Source organism: Plecotus auritus, assembly GCF_963455305.1.
Source record: "Plecotus auritus genome assembly, chromosome: 1".
Taxonomy (NCBI): domain Eukaryota; kingdom Metazoa; phylum Chordata; class Mammalia; order Chiroptera; family Vespertilionidae; genus Plecotus; species Plecotus auritus.
The window spans coordinates 125,435,660-125,457,103 of record NC_137770.1 but is presented as its reverse complement, the minus strand read 5'-3'; the positions used below and the strand labels follow the sequence as shown (position 1 = coordinate 125,457,103).

The window sequence follows — 21,444 nt, the reverse complement described above, 5'->3', positions numbered from 1 at the left end:
TAATTTGCATATTACTCTTTTATTATATAGGATTGACTTATTTTGCAATTATAGTTGATATACACTATTATATTAGTTTCAGGTATAGAAAAAGTGATCGCCCCGATAAGCATAGTACCCATATGTAAGTGCCCTAATTCTTAGTCCAGTCAATTTCCTCCTTTATAGATTCAGCTTAAGATGTGGTCATATGTGTTTTACAAAATACTAAGAAATAATTTTTAGTTTTGTTGACGGTGATAATGGCATTGTAGTTATGTGACAAAGCTGTTGTAGGTATGTAAAAAAATTCAATTCATTTAAAGCAATGTTTACTGAAGTATGTATGGGGAAAATGATCAGAGATTTAGGATTTGCTTTAGAATAACTGAATAACAACAATAATAAAAAGAGATAAATGGAGCACATATGACAAAATCTGGATAGTTGTTGAGTCTGGGATATGTTTGGGTTCATTATTATGTTCAGTCTACTTTTGTATATCTCTGAAAAATGTTATGAGAAAATATGCATACACATAAGATAGCTGCATAAATGTAGCATGATAAATTTGGATAAAAATTAAAATTTTATTCCAAAGACCTAATCTTAATTTTTGAACTGTCACAATATTGCAGGTGATGGTTGGATTCATAATGTCATAACAAATTGTTGGAAACAACTGACATATTTACCTAAAACAAGACCCAGGTAAGTTTAGAAGTTGATAAATAGTAAAATAGTTAAGAATTTTTAAAGTATTAAAATATAGCACTGAATTTATAGTGTTTGCCATTAAAACCATAAATCACCAGGAAGGATGTCTTTCAAATAAGCTTGATATTACCTAAATAATTTAATTATCATTTAAATTATATCTGATTGTTAGAAATGATCTATTCAGTTTCTATCCATATTTGCATATTTGAGACTATTATTCTTTTAGGTAAATGCATACTCTTGCCTGATAAATATGAAAAGGCTTAAGAAATTGAAAGTATATAATGTTACTATTTTTAACAAGTAGACAAGAATGAGGTTGGCTTTAGCAGTAGTTATTTGTTTATGGAAGAGGTTGAGAGTAATTTAATGGGAAATTTGCTTTTATGTTGATCAAGTAGGTGGCAGGTTATTATTTTTTCTGTATTAAGCTGTATCTTAATAATGTTTATTAATGTGAATTTTAAAAAACATGTTAGTTATTTGTGGTATATTATAGAGTATAATTTTTTTAACAAAAAATTGTAGAAACAATATACTATTATTAGACTACAAAGAAAACCACATTAATACTGTAATGCTTTTTAAAAAAATATGTTTTTATTGATATTTAGAGAGGAGGAGGGGAGAGGGATAGAGAGAGAAAAACATCAATCAGCTGCCTCCTGCAACCCGGGCATGTGCCCTGACCAGGAATCAAATGGGTTACCTCTTGGTTCATGGGCCGATGCTCAACCACTGAGCCACACCTGCTGGACACTATTGTAATTCTTATTTTTTTTCTAATTTGATTGATGGTATAATAAAGATATATTCATAGGAAATTCAAACTTAGCACATTATAATTATTATAGTTAGCAATAGATTTTATTCTGTTTCATGCTATCTCAGATTTTTTACTATAGATTATTTATACTAATGTGAAGTCAACTTAATGACATGCATTTCAGTAATTTAATATATAACAAGTAACTTGAGAAAAAGACCTGAAAATATTTAATATATCTCATTTTATATCTCTTTATTAATATGCATAATATATTTAGAGTTTATCATAATTATGTGTATGATTCTTACATTTTTATATATAAAAATTCATTGGAATATATTACTTTAGCAATTCTGGATCTTTTGTAATGCGTATTTTAATTTAAAGAGTTTTATATTAAGATATAGGAGCTCAGAATTCTAGTCCTTGCTCAGCTACTAGTTAGCATTTTGACTTTGGGAAAGTCACTTATGAAACTGAGCATCATTTTCTTCATCTGTGAAGTGAGGGGCTTGGACTAGATAAACTCTTTGTTCTCTTCCATTTGTTTGATTGTATGAATGCATTAATTATAGACCAAGTGGTAGTAAGAATGCTTAATTTTTAAATTACTATTTTATATTTCAATCCTTAATGATTAAAGTAATACAACTATGATCAATAATATACTAGTTAGAACTGAGCTATGTAAAGAGATTTTTTTTAATTCAGCCTATGTGTCATGTAAATAATATGCTTTATTAGAATGTTTAGGTGATAAGTTTAGAGCAGCTGTGAGAGGACATAAACTATCAGTCTGTAGAAAAACATCAGGTTGCAAGCTAGATGTCACCAAAATCAAGGCAGGAAAGGCTTTCCACTGTTCTTCGATGCTGAAGTCCAGGCCAGAGTTTCCATAAGGCAGATAAGACAGAGGCAGAGCTATCTTCAGGTATGAGGTGAGGAGGAGAACAGGTGGGATACAGTTTAGTGTAAGGAGAACATATATGTGTGTATATACTAATTTTTTATAAAAATGAGAATGTACTTAACTTCTGAATGCATTTTGTGCAAACTTTTCTAAGCTATAATATGAAATGTAAGCTGCCCAGTTCTCCTCTTGTAATTCTACAGCAGGTTTCTCAACCTCAAGCACTATTGATATTTTGGACTAAATTATTTATTTTGAGAGGCATCCTATGCATTGGAGGATGTTTAACAGCATCTCTGGCCTCTACCCACAAGATCCCAGTAGTACTGCCCCCCACCCAACATGGAGTTATTATGATCAAAAATATCTCCATATACTGTCAAATGTCCCTGTGGGGTCAGAATTGCCCCCGGTTGGACCCATTGCTCTACAGTGTTGCACTCTCTTCCTCAGGTCTCACCTTAGATAAAACGATGCTTGGTTGAGAAGCCATCTATCTAGCCATATCTGATCATCTGTATAGATAGCTGTCAGCAAAGTACTTTCTTAAATGTCTGTACCAGATGTCTAACTAGGTGTTGGTCTTCAGAGCCTTAGGTATTATTGTATCCCATGAGCATTGCAAGGTTATGTGACCTTCTCTCCAGTAAGTTAAGCTGTTCTTTTCCACATACGAGGACATCATCATAATCTATCTCCTTTACTCAGTCTCTCTTCCCGTCCCCTTTTCTGACCTCACAACATAATCTGGGTGTTACAGATGATTTATATCAAAGTATGGTCTAACGTACAAGTTGGAGAATTGGGCAGAGTATTTCCCAAACAAAGTCTCTGCTGACTCAGTTCTATCCTGGGTCCCCAGTGCTTTTGTCATTGCATGTGTCATGATTGTTTGAGGAAAGGAATTAATTAAAAAATTGTGCATAATCCCACTGTTTGCACTTGTGGAAGTTAAGTAAAAGGATTAATGTGCTAAAAATAAGTTATGTGATAATAAAATAAGTAATTAATGTAATTGTAGAATCTGTTGCTTCAGCAATTTGGTCTGTTAAGAGAAGTAATCAAAGTATTCTCAAAATCAAAGCAATGACTTTATAAACCCTCAATTTATCTTTTAAAATTGAGAAATTTATGTGTACTTTTTTTCTGAGAGTTTGAGCTGAGAAATATTGAACTTTTTAAAACCATAAAAGTATTCTTGGTAAATAATGTGGAGATGGATATGAGCTACCACACCATTTAAAAGAACACATTAGATGCTCCACTCCTTTATGAAATGATTTTTTTATTTAAATAATAAAGTATGCTGGCATTTTGTGTTTACTTTTGTTATCAAAAGTTTTTGGTCTACTACTGGATGCAGAACACCATAGTGGGCATTTTGAAAGAGAAGCATAAAATTCAATTACCCCAATTCCAGTCATGTGCTGGTAAACAGTTTACACTGCTTCCAAGAAAAACAAACCAAAAAAAGCCCTAATTTGTAGCATTTGCTGATTTCCACCATGGCCATTTCAAGCCACCAGCACGTCACTGAACGTGGAATATGCGCAGCTGGCTTTAACGAGCCCAGCCGACAAACCAGCTCCGGCACACTACTGTGGCAACTTTTGATCTTAAGGATCTTACAGTTTTTGTGGGGAGGTAAAGACACATACATCAAACAAAGCAGTATATAGAGGAGTTTATCTTCAAATGTAAGTTAGATTATAAAATGAGCACAAAATGTTAACAGATGCAGAATAGAGAGGGTGAGAGAGCCAGTTTGGGTTGCATTTGGGAATTTTGAGTCTTTTTTTTTTTTTAAAGGCCCTGAGAGAATGATTTCTCATTCTAAGACTAGGAAATGGGGTGAACAAAAGCCTAGAGACATATAAGCTTCACTCTTAGGAGAGGCAAGTAAGTGAAGTTGGCTGAAGAGAAGGTTCATTTGGGGAGAGGCAACAGTTAGTTTTATAGGAAAAAGAAATAGCTGTTGGTCATAAATATTAGGAGAAGAAAAATGGCACAGGTGCTTCTTGATCAGGAAATGTCATGGTTAAAAATATTATATATCAGCTATATGTAGTTGAGAAAGATTAGAGGCAGAAAAAGGAGGAACATGTATGGTATTCTGTAGCCAGAGTGATAAATAGTGTGACAATGTAAATGAAAAGAAAATGCCAAATTGGATTTGTCAGGTGATGGGGGAAGAGAGAACAGGAAAGAAAGAGTGAAAAATGATGAGGGCAATAAGATGGTAGATAGTAAGAAGAATGGGAAAGGCGGCTATTTTTGTTGGTCAGTTCATTTTTATTTTTATTTTTTAAAATATATTTTTATTGATTTCAGAGAGGAAGGGAGAGGGAGAGAGAGATTGAAACATCAATGATGAGAGAGAATCATCAATCGGCTGCCTCCTACATGCCCCCTCCTGGGGATTGAGTCTGCAACCCAGGCATATGCCCTAACTGGGAATCAAACTGGTGACTTCTTGGTTTCTGGGTCAATGCTCAGCCACTGAGCCACACCCAGCTATATTTTTAAATTATATCATTTTGTGACTAAAATATTTCAATAACTATGTGAAAAAGAGATTAGAAAAAGATTGGGGGATATAATGGGAAAGAGTTATTGGGGGTCATCTCCTTAATTGAAATGATATGATTTAATGAACTCTAGAATTAAATCTTCTGATGATTCTAGAGGAATCTTTAAAATCTATCCTCTTTTGAAAGAGATTACATTTTAGAGTGTGCAATTGAAAATTGATTAATATGTGATATACAGCTTTTTCCTTGGTAGTGTTTCACTCTGTTTACACTTCTCAATCATAGGTTATGGCACACAGCCTGCTTGGGAAAAGAAAATGAAATAATGGTATTTGGTGGGAGCAAAGATGACTTACTTTCCTTGGATACAGTAAGAAAATTTCTTGTCTAAATATTTCCTCTGAGTAATTGTGTTATCCATCCTAAATCCTTATTCAAGAATGCTCATTTCCCACATTGCAAAATATGGAAGGGCATGAAATGTTCCTCTGTGGTGTGTCTAATCTTCAGAATAAGTGGCTGTGGAGAAGCATTTAGGATATTGTTGGTTTACAAATCAAAATAGGTCTATTAACTTCATTAGTCAAATTATTAAGAAGAGCTTTTATAATTTTATTGAATTAAAATATTTGTAATATTTGATACATATGAATATATAATGTATATTACTACTTAGTGTAGTAAGTACTCATGAAATTTGCTACCTAGCAATAACTAGAATATCATCATGTTAGCTTTTTCCCTCAAGAGGAAACTACTTTGAAATGTTTAAAGTATATTTTCTTTTTATTTTATGCATATTTTGCCACTACTTCACCCCTGTTTTATATTTGCATTTAAAGCATTCCAGTTTTAAAATCTGATAAAACTAAGGTCTAAGGAATAAATGAGCAGCATTTGGAGAGAACTGTTCTTTCACTCCTATCACCTTGGGAAATTCAGAGCAGAGTGGCCACCTTCCTCTTCTATATGTGGTGGGACAGGATTCAGGACTGGTTGCGCTGGTTTGCATGGAACACTCAGGCACAGCAGGACTGAGCCTTCAGGGCTGGGCTGGGTCAGGAGCCAGGGCCCAACCAAAGAGGCGCTAGCTCCGTGTCATCTCTTTAGGCGTAGTTATCTCCAGAGTTGTTCCCACTGAGTGATCTGGCGAACCCTGAATAAGGTGGGTTATCTCCAGGGAACTTGTTTTTTTCATAGTTATGAGGCCTCCAATTCAAATGTTACGTATATTGAAAGTTTCAGAACTTTCTTTGACTGAGAATTCAGTGCTTCAATAAAAAATTATAACCACAACTTTGTATTTAATTAAAAATAAAATTTAGTAGTTTGTCTTCCTTTTATTAGCACTAGAAGTCTTAGGATACAAAGTTTATCATTAAAATAGGAATTCTCATTAAAATCATGGTCATAAATTATGAAATTCTAAAGACCTAGTTGAAAGGATTAGAGAAATTTTCTGTTGATTCATCCACATTAATTTTTAGATGAGAGAATCATATTCAGAAAATCTTATGGATCTGTAATTTTCAAATGAATAATTCCCAGGACTCCTGGGACCACCTGGAAAAGGGATTTGGGGTAAAGAGAAGATTAAAAATAAGTCATTTGAAAGAAAAAAGTTCTGCTTAAAAAACAAAAAGGCCTGAAAACCAGTACTATTCTCATTTTGAACTCACTGTTCTAAGGGAAAAACATGTTTCTGATTTTTAAAATTGCAGTTATATAGACTGTGGTTAGGTAAAAATTAGGTCACTGAAAAAATGGTAACCACATATCTAACATCTGTATGGACACAGATATGTGTATGTCTGTGTATGTTTGTGCATGCATGCATGTGTACATGTGTGTTCATAGCTGGAGAGATTTATTTGCTGCTTTATGTAATTTCTTTTATATTGACAAAATATTCAATTTTTAATGCAGTTATTTTTATCAAAAACCTTGATAACTTCTTTTTATGTTGATTAGGGTCACTGTAATGATTTATTGATCTTTCAAACACAGCCTTATTCACTACTCAGGTAAGCAATTTTATTTTTTATATATATATGCTATCAATACATGATAATTTCTTCCTCGTTTTGGGAAAGCTTTGTAATATTTTTCCCCCTAACGATCATCCAAGGATATGCTATTATTGATTTTTAGAGAGAGAGGAAGGGAAGGAGGGAGAAAGAGAGAGAGAGAGAGAGAGAGAGAGAGATCTATTTGAGAGAGAAATATTAATTTGTTGCTTCCCATACTCACCTCAACCTGGGATCAAACTGCACCTTTTGGTATATGGGACGATGCTCCAACCAACTGAGCCAGCTGGCCAGAGCAGTTTTGTAATATTTTTCAGGTAGCTTATGACTTGAATTTAAGAAAATGTTTAAATTGCCCTGGCTGGTTTTTCTCAGTGGTTAGAGTGTCAGCCTGTGGACTGAAGGGTCTCAGGTTTGATTCCCAGTCAAGGGCACCCTACCTAGGTTGCAGGTTCCCCGGTCCCAGTGGGGGCTTGTGCGGGAGGGTGCAAGAGGCAACCAATCAATGTGTCTCTCTCTCTCTCCTCCTCCTCCTCTCCCCCTTCCACTTTGTCTAGAAATCAATGGAAAAAATACCCTTGGATGAGGATTAAAAAAAAAATTTGTCCTAAGATTATAATCAAATTTGTAATGATGAACCAACCATATACCAATGTTATTTTTATAACTTTAAATATACAGTATAGTCACATTTTTGCTTAGCTTGTAAAATTGCATTTAGTTCATATGGGAATATTAAACATACTGTATTTCCTTGATTCTCAGCCTGATTTAACTTTTCTGAACTCAGAGTGTAAACACATATAGATGAATTTAATTTAGTAGAATTTTTTTTATAATCCCAAAGCTGTTATTAAATTGGTGGTGTGACTTATAGTGTCTTAGCTCATATACTTCTGCTTTAAAAGGAGTAAATACAAAGTTTAGTGGGAGGATTGTGGAAGAAGCCCCTATTTCTGCCTGAGAGAGTTGGGAGGAAGGGTTTGAGTGAAGTAGAAGTTGCCCAGTAAAGAACTGTAGGTATTTAATGCAGTAGGAATAACATGGGTGAAGGCATGAGAGAGAAAGAGAGAGAGAGGAGAGAGAGAGAGAGAGAGAGAGAGAGAGAGAGAGAGAGAGATGACATGCTGTATGTCAAGGAGTGTACTATAACTTCCAGAGGTTCGACAGCTTGAACCACTTGAAAACCAATGGACTAGCTTAAACCGAACCTTCCTACAGTCTTTTGTAACTGCTCGTTCCTTCAGTGCAGTGTTTCCTGCACTTGCTGCTCATTAGAATCTCATGTGGAACTTTAAAACATATTGATGCCTGTGTTCCACTCCCACAGATTATGGTTTCACTGGTCTGGGGTGTAGCGTGGACTTCAGAATATTTGAAAGATCCCAAGGTACAGGCAAAGTTTTAAAATAGATACTGTAATGATTTTATACTGCAGAGTATTTTTTACTTAACTTTTACCATGAACATAACTGCTTTCCCTAAGTAGATTGCAAATTCCTTATATCCAGGGATCAAGAAATACAATATTCAAGTGCCTACCATAAGACGGCATGGTGCTATGAAACGAAGTCATGACCTTCCCCTTAAATTGCTGATAATATAGAAGGCAGGCATTCAAACAACTATAGTAGAAAAAGGGGAAGAGGGGGACCCAAAAATGCATTTTTAAAGATTGAAGGGAAGACATACAATTTTATTTCCCGCCATCTATGTTACTTATTTTGTACGTATTTGTAAGAGGGATGGAAGATAGGAAGAAGTGGTGATAAGTAGTTATAGAAGATGTAACAACAAAGAGTTACATATTTAAGTTTGGCTTTAAACTTTCTGTAGTACTGAAAGTTACTATTGGTCCCAGATTTTTCAGGGAAGTTGTTGTCTCAAATATTTTATTACATTGAAGTTTATTTTTCCTGTTTAAGCCTGAAAAATATGATCACTGTAAGCATACTTCTATTTATTAAGTAATAAAATGAATTATTTTGGGAACCACAAATTGTGAATGGCTGACCTTTTAAGGAGCCATCACACTTCGTTCTCAAGACCACCAGTTAAAAAAAACCCAACTATAGTAGAAAAGTAAAAATTGCTTTAAGGGGAACATATAGAAAGTTCATGAGAATACTAGAGAAGAAGGCTCTCTGTCCACTTGGTTAAGATTATGGCCAGGTGGCTCAGTTGGTTGGGCATTGTCCTGTACGCCAAAATGCTACGGATTTGATTCCCAGCCAGGGTACATACCTAGGTTATGAGTTCAATCCCCAGCTGGGGCACGTACAGGAAGCAAATGAGATATCTCCCTCTCTTCCTCCCTCCCTCTCTAAAAAGAAAATAAAATCTATAAGGACATATTCTCAGGTGAGGATTTAAAAAAAAAAAAGATTGTGAAGGTTAGGGAAGTCTTTACAGAAGAAGAGTTTGAGACAAGAATTTGCTATAAACAACCAATGCAGAGGAAACTGAGTTCTTGAATATTCCTGGGAAATAAGTATGAGGGGAGAGTTGTAAGAAATGAGGTTGGACAAGAAATCAGAAACCATACGTCATGTAGGGCTTTGTCTCTCCTTGTAGACCAGGAAGCATGAGAAAATTCTTCTTCTTCCTTTTCTTAAAGAATACCCTTCAGCATTTCATATAATACTGGTTTGGTGGTGGTGAACTCCTTTAGCTTTTTCTTGTCTGTGAAGCTCTTTATCTGACCTTCAATTCTGAATGATAGCTTTGCTGGGTAGATTATTCTTGGTTATAGGTTCTTGCTACTCATATCTTTGAATATTTTTTGCCACTCCCATCTGGCCTGCATAGTTTCTGTTGAGAAATCAGCTGACAGTCTTATGGGTACTCCCTTGTAGGTAACTGTTTTTCTCTTGCTGATTTTAATATTCTCTCTTTGTCTTTTGCCCTTGGCATTTTAATTATGATGTGTCTTGGTGTGGTCCTCTTTGGATTCCTTTTGTTTGGGGTTCTCTGTACTTCTGGACTTGTAAATCTATTTCTTTCACCAGGTAGGGGAAGTTTTCTGTCATTATTTCTTCAAATAGGTTTTCAGTATCTTGCTCTCTCTCTTCTTCTGGCACCCCCATAATTCGGATGTTGGTATACTTGAAGTTATCTCAGAGGTTTCTTACACTATCTTTATATTTTTGGATTCTTTTTGCTTTTTGCTTTTCTGGTTGGGTGTTTTTTGCTTCCTTGTATTTCAAATCATTGATTTGATTCTGGGGATCCTCTAATATACTGTTGAATCTCTGTATATTATTCTTTATTTCAGTCAGTGTATGCTTAATTTCTGGCTGGTCCTTTTCCATTTTTTTTTTTTTTTTTTTTTGGCATTCTCACTAAGATCCTTGAAAGTCTCACTAAGTTCCTCAGAGGTTTCTAGAAGATTCTTGAGTAACCTTATAACTGTGGTTTTAAACTCTATATCCAGTAGTTTGCTTTCTTCCATTTCTTTCATTTGTGACATGTTTCTTTGTCTCTGCATTTTGGTTGCTTCCCTGTATTTGTTTCTATGTATTGGGTAGCTGCCAAGTCTCCTTGAGTTGATAGAGTGGCCTTGTGTAGATGTCCTATAGGGCCCAGTGGCTCAGCCTCCTCAGTCACCTGAGCTGGGCCCTCTAGGTGCACCCCTGTGTGGGCTGTGTGCACAGTATTGTTGTAGTTGAGCCTTGATTGCTGTTGGTGTCACTGGGAGGAATTGACCTCCAGGCCAATTGGCTGTGGGGACCAGCTGTGACTACACTGGAAGAGCTGCTGTGCAGGAGAAACCCTTATGGGACAGGACTTGCTTCAGTGGGGCTGTGGTGCTCACTGAGTCTGCCCCTTGAATGTGTCGCTTATGGATGTTTAGAGTTGTAATCTGGTAATCCACTAACCACTGGGTACACTGGCTCTTGGGTCTCTAGGGAGGTGCAGTCAGTCACTGCCTGGGGCCAACCAGCAGGAGCTACAGAGAGATCTGCAGATTCCTCCTCTTTGTATCTGGTTTGGAAGTGCCCAGACGAGGCCCAGCTTTGAAGCAAGGCAGGCTGGTGCTGGTGTCGGTTTTGGGTCCTTTTATTGACAGGTTTGGGACTCCTTGACCCAGCTGCAGCTTGTTTGACAGGTTTTATCCTGAGAAAGGACAGACCATTCATAGGCAAAGGCTGCTGTGTACAGCTTGGATGGGGTTGTAAATTGGGTGGGGCGGGTCTCAGGGAATCTCCAGGGCGGAGCAAACAGAAATGGCTTCCAGTCAGCCCTGCACCTGGGGAGGTCCCAGCATGGAAACTATGACCGCTGCTGCAAGCACCTCCATCTGGAAGAAAGCCGCCCCCTCGTTCCTGCCCTGGTGCCAGACAGTCCAGTTCCTCCCATATGTGTCTGGGTTCCCCAGAGCCTTGCCCGTGTGGACGAAAGGGGCCACATGCTGACCTGACAAACTCAGGGGAGGCCTGCATGGCAGTCTTGCAAACTCAGAGACCTGAAGTAACCACAAAGGATGGTCTGAAATTAAACTTTAACTAAACGCAGTTATGGTGGGCAGTTACATCCTAGGCCAGTATCTTCACTGACAAGGTCAACCTTTACCTTAACTGAGCCTATCTGTCTTTTTGCATCTATGATAACATACCCTTGAAATGTCTGGGTAACTTGTAACTTCCCTTTTTCTGGACCCCCTGGGGCACAACCAAATGTGGTGGGTGCCAGGACAGATGCCACAAATTCCTTCATTATTATGTTGTTCCTGCACCCACCTAAGTATGTGTCCATCATTTTACTTTTTATCCAATCCCAGGGGTCTCCTCCCACCCCCCCCAACCCCTCACCCCTGCTTTACTTTCTCCTACCTCTCTAATCTATCACCTATGTCCCTCCTTTGATTGCAATGTATAAATACAGATGTAACCTGCCATTCTCCGAGCATTATCTCAATTCGTTGAGGTTCTGCTTCCCGGCATATGTCGACAGTTTGGATCAAATAAACTCACAAAAATTCTTTACAGGTTTCAATGGTTTTTTTACGCTAACACCTAGCACTGGAGCTCAGAAGAAGTGGGAGCTTGTAAGTTCAGTTCCAGGTGCTGAACTTACAAGCTCCCCTTTTAAGAGGAGCAGCTGGGTCTCTAGCAGCCTGTGTGTCACTCAGCCCCAGTCTGCACTGGTTTTTACAGTCCGTAGTTCTTACTGCCCGTAGGGACTTCTTTCCCCAGCTCTGGGACCCCGGGCTCGGGACCTGGTGTGGGGCTGGGGCCCCTCACTCCTCCAGGCGGCCTCTGCAGAGGCGATCTTCCTCCCGATTAAAAAAGCGCACACCCGGGTGCTAGACCAGCCCATTCCGCACTTGGCACCTCCTACCAGTCTCAGTGCGCTTTCTTCTTTACCTCTCTAGTGGTAGTTTGTCCACTCAGACAACTTTCCCTTGGTTCTGGATAATAGTTGTTCTGTATTTTAGTTGTATATTTTGATGTGGTTGTGGGAGGCAGCAAGTACAGGCGTTTACCTGTGCCGCCATCTTGGTTCCCAGAGCATGGTTTTAAGGAGGTGAATTTTAGCGAACAGATCATTGAATGGCCCCTTGACTGGAGCAAGAATAATTTTGACACAGTGGGCAAAGAAGGAAGTACAGATATAAAGACGGACACATTTGTTGTTCAGGGGCAGGGCTCTGAGGAAGTTTTAGCTGCTAGTGAGGTCATCTGATAAGAAATAAGAGGGGTGAGGATTTGAACTTAAGAAGAGGGGTGAAATTTGAAACAGCTGCTGAGGTGACTGAGAAGACTGACTTAGATCTATAGCAGTGCTGAGACTCAGGAGGGCATCGCTGTGGTCGAGGGAACCACGGTGCAGTGGCAGGAACCTGGTTTCTCCAGCAGCACTGAGCAGCCAGGTTGCAGGTGCAGAAAGGAGATACAGTTCACTGGAATTTAGCCAGGATGGTTAATGGAGGGACAGGGGAGTGGGGGATTAAAATTGTTGGCAAGAGAATGACCTGCATATGTACTAATCTGGATAGGAAAGAAAATTAAAACTTGATGGGTCTTATTATTTGGTGAACCAAGAAGAGTCAAAAGATGAGCGTAAGAATTAAAAGGATGCAAGGATTATGGTCCAAGAGGAGGATCTGGAAGTTTAAGATTTCAGAGGTTGAACTGCCCTGATAAGGTCATAAAGAATAAAAAAGGGTTTCCACACAGATGATAAAATCAGTCAAGGGACAAGATTGTGGTGAGTCAGGGCCAAATTCCTCACTATACATCGGGGTTGGGGCTGGGGGTGGGAATGCGCAGGAGGTTGATAGATGGTGACACCTGAAGGTGAAATAATCGCAGGCTGGAAGCAGCGGTGAGGAGAGAATACTAGCATTGGCTCCTGGACTGTGAAAGCAGAAGTGAGGGAAATGTACTCTTTTCTCAAGAGGGCTGCACATAAAGCAATTTTCTTCTATTTCAATTAAAGCTAGAACAGAAAGTCAGAAAAGCAGAGGTGTTTGCAGACACAATTGGTGCTCCAAAAAGCATGAAGGGGATGTTTGGAAGGGAATATTGTTAGTACACACAGACCCTGGGAAAGGTCCCAGGACTGAAAATCTCCTTAGGCAGAGGGCCGAGAAAGACTGAAGAGAGAGGCTGGCCACTCTAGTCTGGTAATTAATGGAGTTAATTGAGATAAACTTACAAGGGATGTGCATCTTTGGTGGCTGTAACATGAAATGGATCTGCACACCACTTGACAGGCATCAAAGAATTATATGGGAGCCAGGCCAAGGTGGCTCAGTGGTTGAGCGTTGACCTATGAACCAGGAGGTCATGGTTTGATTCTCGGTCAGGGTACATGCCCAGGTTGCAGGCTCAATTCCCAGTGGGGCGTGTGCAGGAGGCAGTTGATCAATGATTCTCTTTCATCATTGATGTTTCTCTCCCTCTCTTCCTCTCTGAAAGCAATTAAAACATTTTTAAAAAATTAATAAAAACATTAAAAAAAAGAATTTTATGGGATGAAGGGGCAGATAGTCCTGGTACTCCTATGTGAATGCTATCAATTACAGTAAATTGCTTTACGTGCTTGTCCAGCTCAAGACAATGGCCTATTCCAGGAACCAGTAGTGCAAAGCAGGGGAAAGGCACTGGTTCATGTCATAACAAACATCAATCAGGATCAGACAGGGCCCAAGAGCGGGGAGGGTTGTGGGGAAACAGGCCCCCCTCCCCCCACTGGCCCAGGTCCAGCTCACTGGTCAGGCAGTGGTCACATTTTGGAACAGTCTTTCCTCCACAAAGAAAAACAATGATGGGGAAGATGAATCAGTACAGAAATAAGAGAAAGCAAAAGGACACACTGGATGGCCCTGTATTTGAGGCTGGGACTAAGGGTGACCATCAGTCAGGCTTCTTGGTATCACCTTTGCACCTAGTACAGAGCTGCTGTGAGTGGGTACAGGCCCTTTTGATGCTGAGCTTATCAAAACTTGACTATATCAGGACTTCAGTAGATTTATTGTGTGAAGCATGTTCACCACAGCTAGTTTCCACAGTAAGCAAGTGTAATCATTTTATTTTAAATTCGAAGTCAGAAGGCATCTAGCACTCACTGGGAAAAACGGGAGTAAGGACATGTTCCTCTGTAATAAATGTTATTTCTCATTTCACTCTTACTTTTTATCGAGCATTTTCACAAAGTCTAGAGAAAAGGCTTCATGAGAGTTTGGAAGAATATACAAATCTGTACAGTGTAAATCCTTATAAAAATGACAACAGATTAACCACAGCAGAATCCAATGAATCTATTTTTAAAACTTTTATAAAATATTTACCTTTTAAAATTAAAGTTTACCAGTTGAAATAGATGCGTTTTTGATGGTTCTTATCTTAATCAGGTTTCTTTTGGTTTTAAAGTACGAAACCCTTTTCAGGGTAGTTTATCAAGATTAAAATGGAATTGTATTTGACAGGACACTGCCCTCTAGTGGAGTGAAAGGGGTAACAGGAACACTAGGCCCCCAGATGGGGAGAACCTATCTCTGGTGGTCTCTTGGCTCTTTCTGTGGCATGGCTCCATTCCTTTCTTCAGACCTGCTCTCTCTGAGTCAACTTAAGTCAGACACTGATAGAGGGGTCTGAGGAGGACCCGGTCACACCGTGTAAAAATGATGTCAGATGCTTCATCTTGGAGATGGAAGAAAAAGTTCTCAGAGAAGAGTAAATGGGTATTGGGCTGTAAGGATAAGTGAAAAGGGTCTGCTAGAGACTAACCTGCTTTGAAATTAAGTCTGAATCTTTTTTACTTAAAGAACATCGTGCATGGTAAGTTGTAATTTCTCTTCCCATTGGATTTGGTCAGATACAATCTCTATGCTGTAAAAATGTACAATTATTGTGATGCTCCAGAAAGAATATACATCATATCATGTTCTGAACAATACAAAGGAAATACATTATTATGTAAAAAACTAGAGGCCTGGCACATGAAATTCATGCATGGGTAGGGTCCCTGGGCCTAGCCTGCAATCAGGGCCAATCTTCCCCAGCTGCCGGCAGCTGTCCTGCTCCCCCGCCGCCGCCGCTGGTTGCCCTCTGTGTGTGGGGCAACTGGCGGGGTGATCGGGGCCCTGCTTGTTCACACCTGCCTTGGCCTGGTGCTGCCTGTGTCCGCTGCCACCTACCCCCAGTTCCCTGTTCCTCATTGGGCAATTGGAGCCTGTCAGCCGGGGGAGGGACTAAGAGGTTGGCCAGCAGGGCCTGTGGGCTGGGGCAGCTCCTGCATTGAGCATCTGCCCCCTGGTGGTCATTGCACGTCATAGCGAGTGGTCATTTCACCATCTGGTCAATTTGCATATTATGCTTTTATATACACGGTATATAGATTTTAAATGATTTTTATTTTTGAGAAACTTACCTATATATTTTTTATATTATAACTTAAAAATGAATAATTCCATTATGTTTTGTTTGCAGGTCATGCCTTGACTGCATTGGTAAAAATGCTGTAATTTTAGAAAGTCAAATATCTTTATTACCTCCTAAACTTCTTCAACAAGTATTCAAAAAAATCACATTTTGGACTGCAGCTAACCACCGAGAAGAACAAAGAGCCCAAAAAGAAGAAACTGAAAATAAGTATCAGTGGGTCAATAACAATTAAGTTGTTACATACTCTGTATGTTTAATATGTTTAATGTTTTAATCAGATTGTATATTTACTCCCCAAATTGGAGGCTTTATTTAGAAGATAAAATTGAAGCAAAAATGCTATGTTAAAGTGATTACATGGAATGGGATATATGGGAATGAGATGTTAATGGCAGATTAATTTATATTTCTAAAATAATTTCCTTATAAGCTACAAAAAATATGCTTTCTGAAAGTAATTATAATTGTAGGCAATTTTAACTCACTGTGTACTCATTGCTGGAAAGATTATACAAATTTGAGGAAAATAAGAAATTACTCAAGGACTTTAGAAATCCCTCAACATAATGACACATGAAAACACTACATACCAACTTTTAGATAGAATAGATTCTCTCAAGTCACTATAAAATTACCTAAATCTTCTTTTAAATAATTCAGTTATTTAAATAACATCTTCTTAAATTACTAATATAGCTGGCCAAAATTATAAAGTAGACAAACACTGGTATGGTGTTAAATGCGGAACCCCCACCCTTTTAGCACTCATCTAATAAAGAATTCTTAAGCATCATTGTAATTTTCCTTTTTCTTGTCATAAGTTTTCCTCAAACCTTTGTTTGAGTAGGGGAATAAATGCATTCAATTGTTTTCTGTTACCGCTACGTTACTAGTTTGTCCAATTTTATATGTACAAAGACCATATTTTAAAGTGTCTGAAGTGGAGTTTTGTCTGTCATCCAGGCTCTGAAATATTGAGAAGCAATATAATTATTAAGTTTTGAGGCACATTAAAATACAATTTGCCTTGGAAGAGTGCATCTAAAGTGATTTTCATAAATAATGAAATAGAATGGTAATCTAGTAAGTTGCCTTTATTGAAACCCCTCAATTTGGCCCACACCATTCTACAAAGTTGGTGCTTAAGGATATTGTAAATATGTTATCTTCCTATTTATTTTCAGTATTAACTGCTTATACAGAAATAAAACACTATAACTTATATTCTTTAAAAGAGTACTTTTGCCATAATTAAGAAATTGTTCATATTACAGTCATACCCTTCCAGTGAATTACTAATAACGATGTATTACTCAAAGACTTGGTTATAAAATTACTCTCCACAATACCATCATACAAGTTATTTCTAAATTCAAAATGTTACAGCAAATATATTTCTCTATTGAAATATATATGTAATTTATAATGAAAATTATAGTCATTTATAGTACCTCTTTAAATTTTAGATATATATATTTTATATATATTGTATTTTGATGTGTAAAGCTTCTATTTATGTATTGAACTAGTGTGTGTTTACATTTTATTTATTATACGAACTATGTAGATTTACTATTTTACAGTTTTGTTCGTGTGAACCCGTCATTAGAGTTGATTGTACAAACAATATTTCAGTGTAAGTTTTCATTTTTTCTTACTGTTTTTAGACTAAATAAAATTTAGAAAATGAATCTCACAGGCAATATATATCTTACAAGTAATTATTTTATTACAATGAGCTTCAGTATCAGCCTTTCACATTTAAGGGGAAAATATCAAAACCTATTGGATAGTGGTAGATGTGGGATGAATACTTTTTAAAATAGCTTCTGGATTATATGAATGCCTTCTCTAGCCTCTTAGAAAAAACTTCTGTTTTTAGATGGTTTACTTAGAACAGTGGTCGGCAAACTGCGGCTCGCGAGCCGCGGTTTGCCGCTCTGTTAACTAATGAGTTTGCCGACCACTGGGATAGGGGCTTAATCACAAGGAACAACAGCCTGTAATTATTGGAATCGAGAGTATAGGTCAGTGGTCGGCAAACTCATTAGTCAACAGAGCAGCAAACCACGGCTCACGAGCCGCATGTGGCTCGCGAGCCACAGTTTGCCGACCACTGACTTAGAGCATTAAAAATTGGATTAGCCCCTCAAATACACACCAACATGTAGGCTTCAAGAGAATGAAAATCTATATATTATCTATGACACACATAAATAGTGCTATACTTATTTGATCTAATATACTGTACTACTTCAAAAATTATGTCTTGAGGTAGTCCCATAGTGAGAGTGACAGGGAATTCTGATCTTTCACTTGTCTCTATAACTTGCTTTAAAACAAGGTTCTCCTGCTATCAGGAGATATAGAGGGTCTGGGAGTTGGCAAAGCCAGTTTTGAAGTTTGATAGCCAAGCAGTATTCATTCCTCACTTTTCAACAGCTGATGGTATACTGTCAAATTTTGTGTTGTTGACCTCCACAGTATATAGGAGCGCAAGGCAATGATAGCTTCAGCTTCATACCATTAGCTCTGAACTCTCACTATGGGCTCTCTGAAAGATGACCCGCTGGCTGCTCTGAAAAGCCATCTTTGCATTGTTCTGGTGGCTCCCTCTCCGCTCCACCAAATGATGGGGAAAATAAGACATTTTGGGGGGGCTAGCAATCTGAATCTGTACATCACCTAATGTACATTCTTGATAGCCTGTAATTAAGTCACTGCCCCTTTCTCCACAATCTGGTCTTGCAAGACCTGTTTACCTAAGCACTCCCATTTTACAGAGGCCATAAACCATGAACAATACACAACCCCCAGAGGGGGGTATCAGCGTTGGCACCAGGCCAGACCTTTAGTTGTGGTCTCACGGCCCCCATCCCAACACATGGAGCTTTTTGCAAAGCCCGTGAAAGGTCCGGAAGTCCCATCCATATTTGGGGGACAAAGAAACCAAAGGGTATAAAGGGAGAGCTTCCTCCATATTGGCTTGCTCAGGATTTGGAAACAGGCTCCCCTGAGACACGGTACTAGTACATCTGGAAATAAATGTTTTTTTCCCTGCATCTCCGAGTACACCTGTGTATTTTCCGGTTGCCTGATAAATTCTGTAACATAAAAATGATTCGCTCGCTGCAACCACCTCTGCCGCGGGCCTCCTCCACTGCAGCTTCTTTGCCAGGGTCCTCCAACTCTCACTTAAAAAAAAAAAAATCCTCTGCATAGGATCACCGGAGTGCCCTGCCATGTCAGTCACTGCCGTGGACACCAGCTCCGAGATCACCACCAAGGACTTAAGGAGAAGAAGGAAGTTATGGAGGAGGCAGAGAATGGAAACAATGCACCTGCGAATGGGGACGCTAATGAGGAAAATGGGGAGCAGGAGGCTGACCATGAGGTAGAGGAAGAAGGAGGGGAGGAAGAGGAAGGTGATGGTGAGGAAGAGGATGGAGATGAAGATGAGGAGGCTGAGGCAGCTACAGGCAAACAGGCAGCTGAAGATGATGAGGATGATGTTGACACCAAGCAGCAGAAGACAGATGAAGATGAGCAAAAACAGGAAAAGTTAAAGGCCTCCGTGACCTCGTCACCCTCCACTTCCCCTCTCAGAATCTAAACGTGGTCACCTTCGAGTAGAGACTCCCGCCCGCCTGCCCACCCACCCACCTGGGTCAGCGCCACCTGCAGATGACACACACTCTCCACCACCCAACCAAAACCACAACGTGAATTTGCAACAGGGGAGGAGAAAAGAACCAAAACTTCCAAGGCCTTGCTTTTTTTCTTAAAAGTACTTTAAAAAAGGGAAATTTGTATTTTTTATTTACATTTTATATTTTTGTACATATTGTTTGGGTCAGCCATTTTTAATGATCTTGGGATGACCAAACCAACCTTTGGAGCATTCTCTGTCCTACTTCTGACTTTACTTGTGGTGTGACCATGTTCATTATAATCTCAGAGAAAAAAACCTTGTAAAAAAGCAAAAACAACCACAAAAAAATCTTATTCTGAGCATTCCAGTAACGTTTTTCTGTATGTACTTAGCTATACCATAAGTAGTTGGTTTGTATGAGATGGTTTAAAAGGCCAAAGATAAAAAGGTTTCTTTTTTTCCCTTTTTTTGTTTATGAAATTGCTGTTTATTTATTTTGGCCTGTTTGATGTATTTGTGAAACAATGTTGTCCAACAATAAACGGGAATTTTATTTTACTGAGTTGTTCTAACAACAACAAAAAAAGAAAAAGAAGAAAGAAAGAAAGAAAGGGAGAGAAAGAAAGAAGATTCTAGAAGGTTTTGTTCTGGTGGTTCATAAAATAGGTCTCCAGTCTGGTTCTGAAGGAAAAAGAATTTCTGGCCATCTTTATGATGTCTCTCAGGATATTCTTCAGTATGATACAGTAAATAGCACACCAAAACTAGTGTACATTTTTTCAAAATAGTATCTTTGCACAAACATTTAAAAAAATTATTAACCTTTTGATAGAAGCCTAAAATATTCTTTAGAACTTCATGCTGTCAGCACAGGCACAAAGTGATGTTCTCACCAATACGTTGTGTGTATGTGTGTGAGAGAGGAAATAAGCACACTAAGCATACTTTTCAGGGTAGTATACACTGACAACTTAGAATTTTGATTTCAGAACATTTTTAAAGGAAAAGCAGCAATTTTAAGAAACAAATAATGCCCCTTGTGCACCTTTTTTGGTGCTTGTTTTTCCATGGTATTAATGTCATTCTATTGGAATTTTCAAAGAAAGAAATATTGGAATTAATAATTATTCAAAGTGTGTATACATTTTTGGGGGACACCCTATATATTTGCCTTTAAGCACTGCTATCACAGATTCTGCTAAGTTGTTAGACAGGCAGTGGCTAGGGAAGGAGTTTCAGGCTATGAAAAGTTAAGCCCTTGGTTGTACAGAATATTCCTTCTAAATACTGATTCCAGCGTGAAGATGGGAAGAGATGATAATCAAGTACACTCCCCTCACCAAATTCATCCAAATCAGAGGCACCATTAGATAAGGGATTTAGGTGTATTCTAGTCCAGTCCTATTTTACAGGAGAGAAATCAAGTTTATATTATAATAATTCTGAACTTGCTCTTGACCTAATTGAAATGTAAGAGAAAACCGTGTCATTGTGTGTGATCATGATTCGCCTGAATGGCTGGGCAGTGGTGGGTTTTGAAACGCTTTTCGAGTGATTTTTCAAACTAAATCAAGATCTCTGCTGAAGCCCTAGCCAGTTGGCTCAGTGTATAGAGCTTGGGCCTGTGGACCTGAGGATCTCGGGTTCTGGTCAGGGCGCATCCCGGTTTCAGGCTCCATCCCCAGTGTGGGGCGTGCAGGAGGCAGCCAATCAATGATTCTCATCATTGATGTTTCTCTCTCCCTCTCTGAAATAAATTAAATACACACACACACACACACACACGTGTGTGTGTGTGTGTGTGTGTGTGTGTGTGTGTGTATATATATATATATATATATATATATATATATATATATCGTCTCTGTTGAACCAAAAGAGCTTGGGTGGCGTGTGGCACGGAAGGGGCGAGGCGCGTCTCCTCGTGTCCACAGGGCAGCCGGGCACGGTTCCCTTGGAGAGGCT

The 21,444-nt window shown here is 38.5% G+C and overlaps 1 protein-coding gene and 1 pseudogene across 4 annotated transcripts in view; both read left to right on the top strand.

Moving 5' to 3' along the window:
- The window catches only part of KLHDC1 (kelch domain containing 1), a 67,419-nt gene extending 50,796 nt beyond the window's left edge, over window positions 1–16,623 (top strand). For 2 of the 3 annotated variants that reach the window (XM_080668334.1, XM_080668336.1), the window contains exons 11-14: window positions 618–690; window positions 5,195–5,279; window positions 6,881–6,933; window positions 15,873–16,619. In XM_080668334.1, coding sequence (XP_080524460.1) covers window positions 618–690; window positions 5,195–5,279; window positions 6,881–6,933; window positions 15,873–16,059 — 398 coding nt within the window. In that variant the 3' untranslated portion in view covers window positions 16,060–16,619. Of the gene's footprint in view, window positions 1–617; window positions 691–5,194; window positions 5,280–6,880; window positions 6,934–15,872 lie in introns of all 3 variants that reach the window. The other variant, XM_080668335.1, reaches the window with a different exon arrangement.
- A 1,326-nt stretch (window positions 16,624–17,949) lies between these two features.
- Window positions 17,950–19,896, top strand: LOC308251002 (annotated as a pseudogene). Its single transcript has one exon. The product of its transcript is annotated as an uncharacterized misc_RNA (transcript).
- The last annotated feature ends 1,548 nt before the right edge of the window (window positions 19,897–21,444 follow it).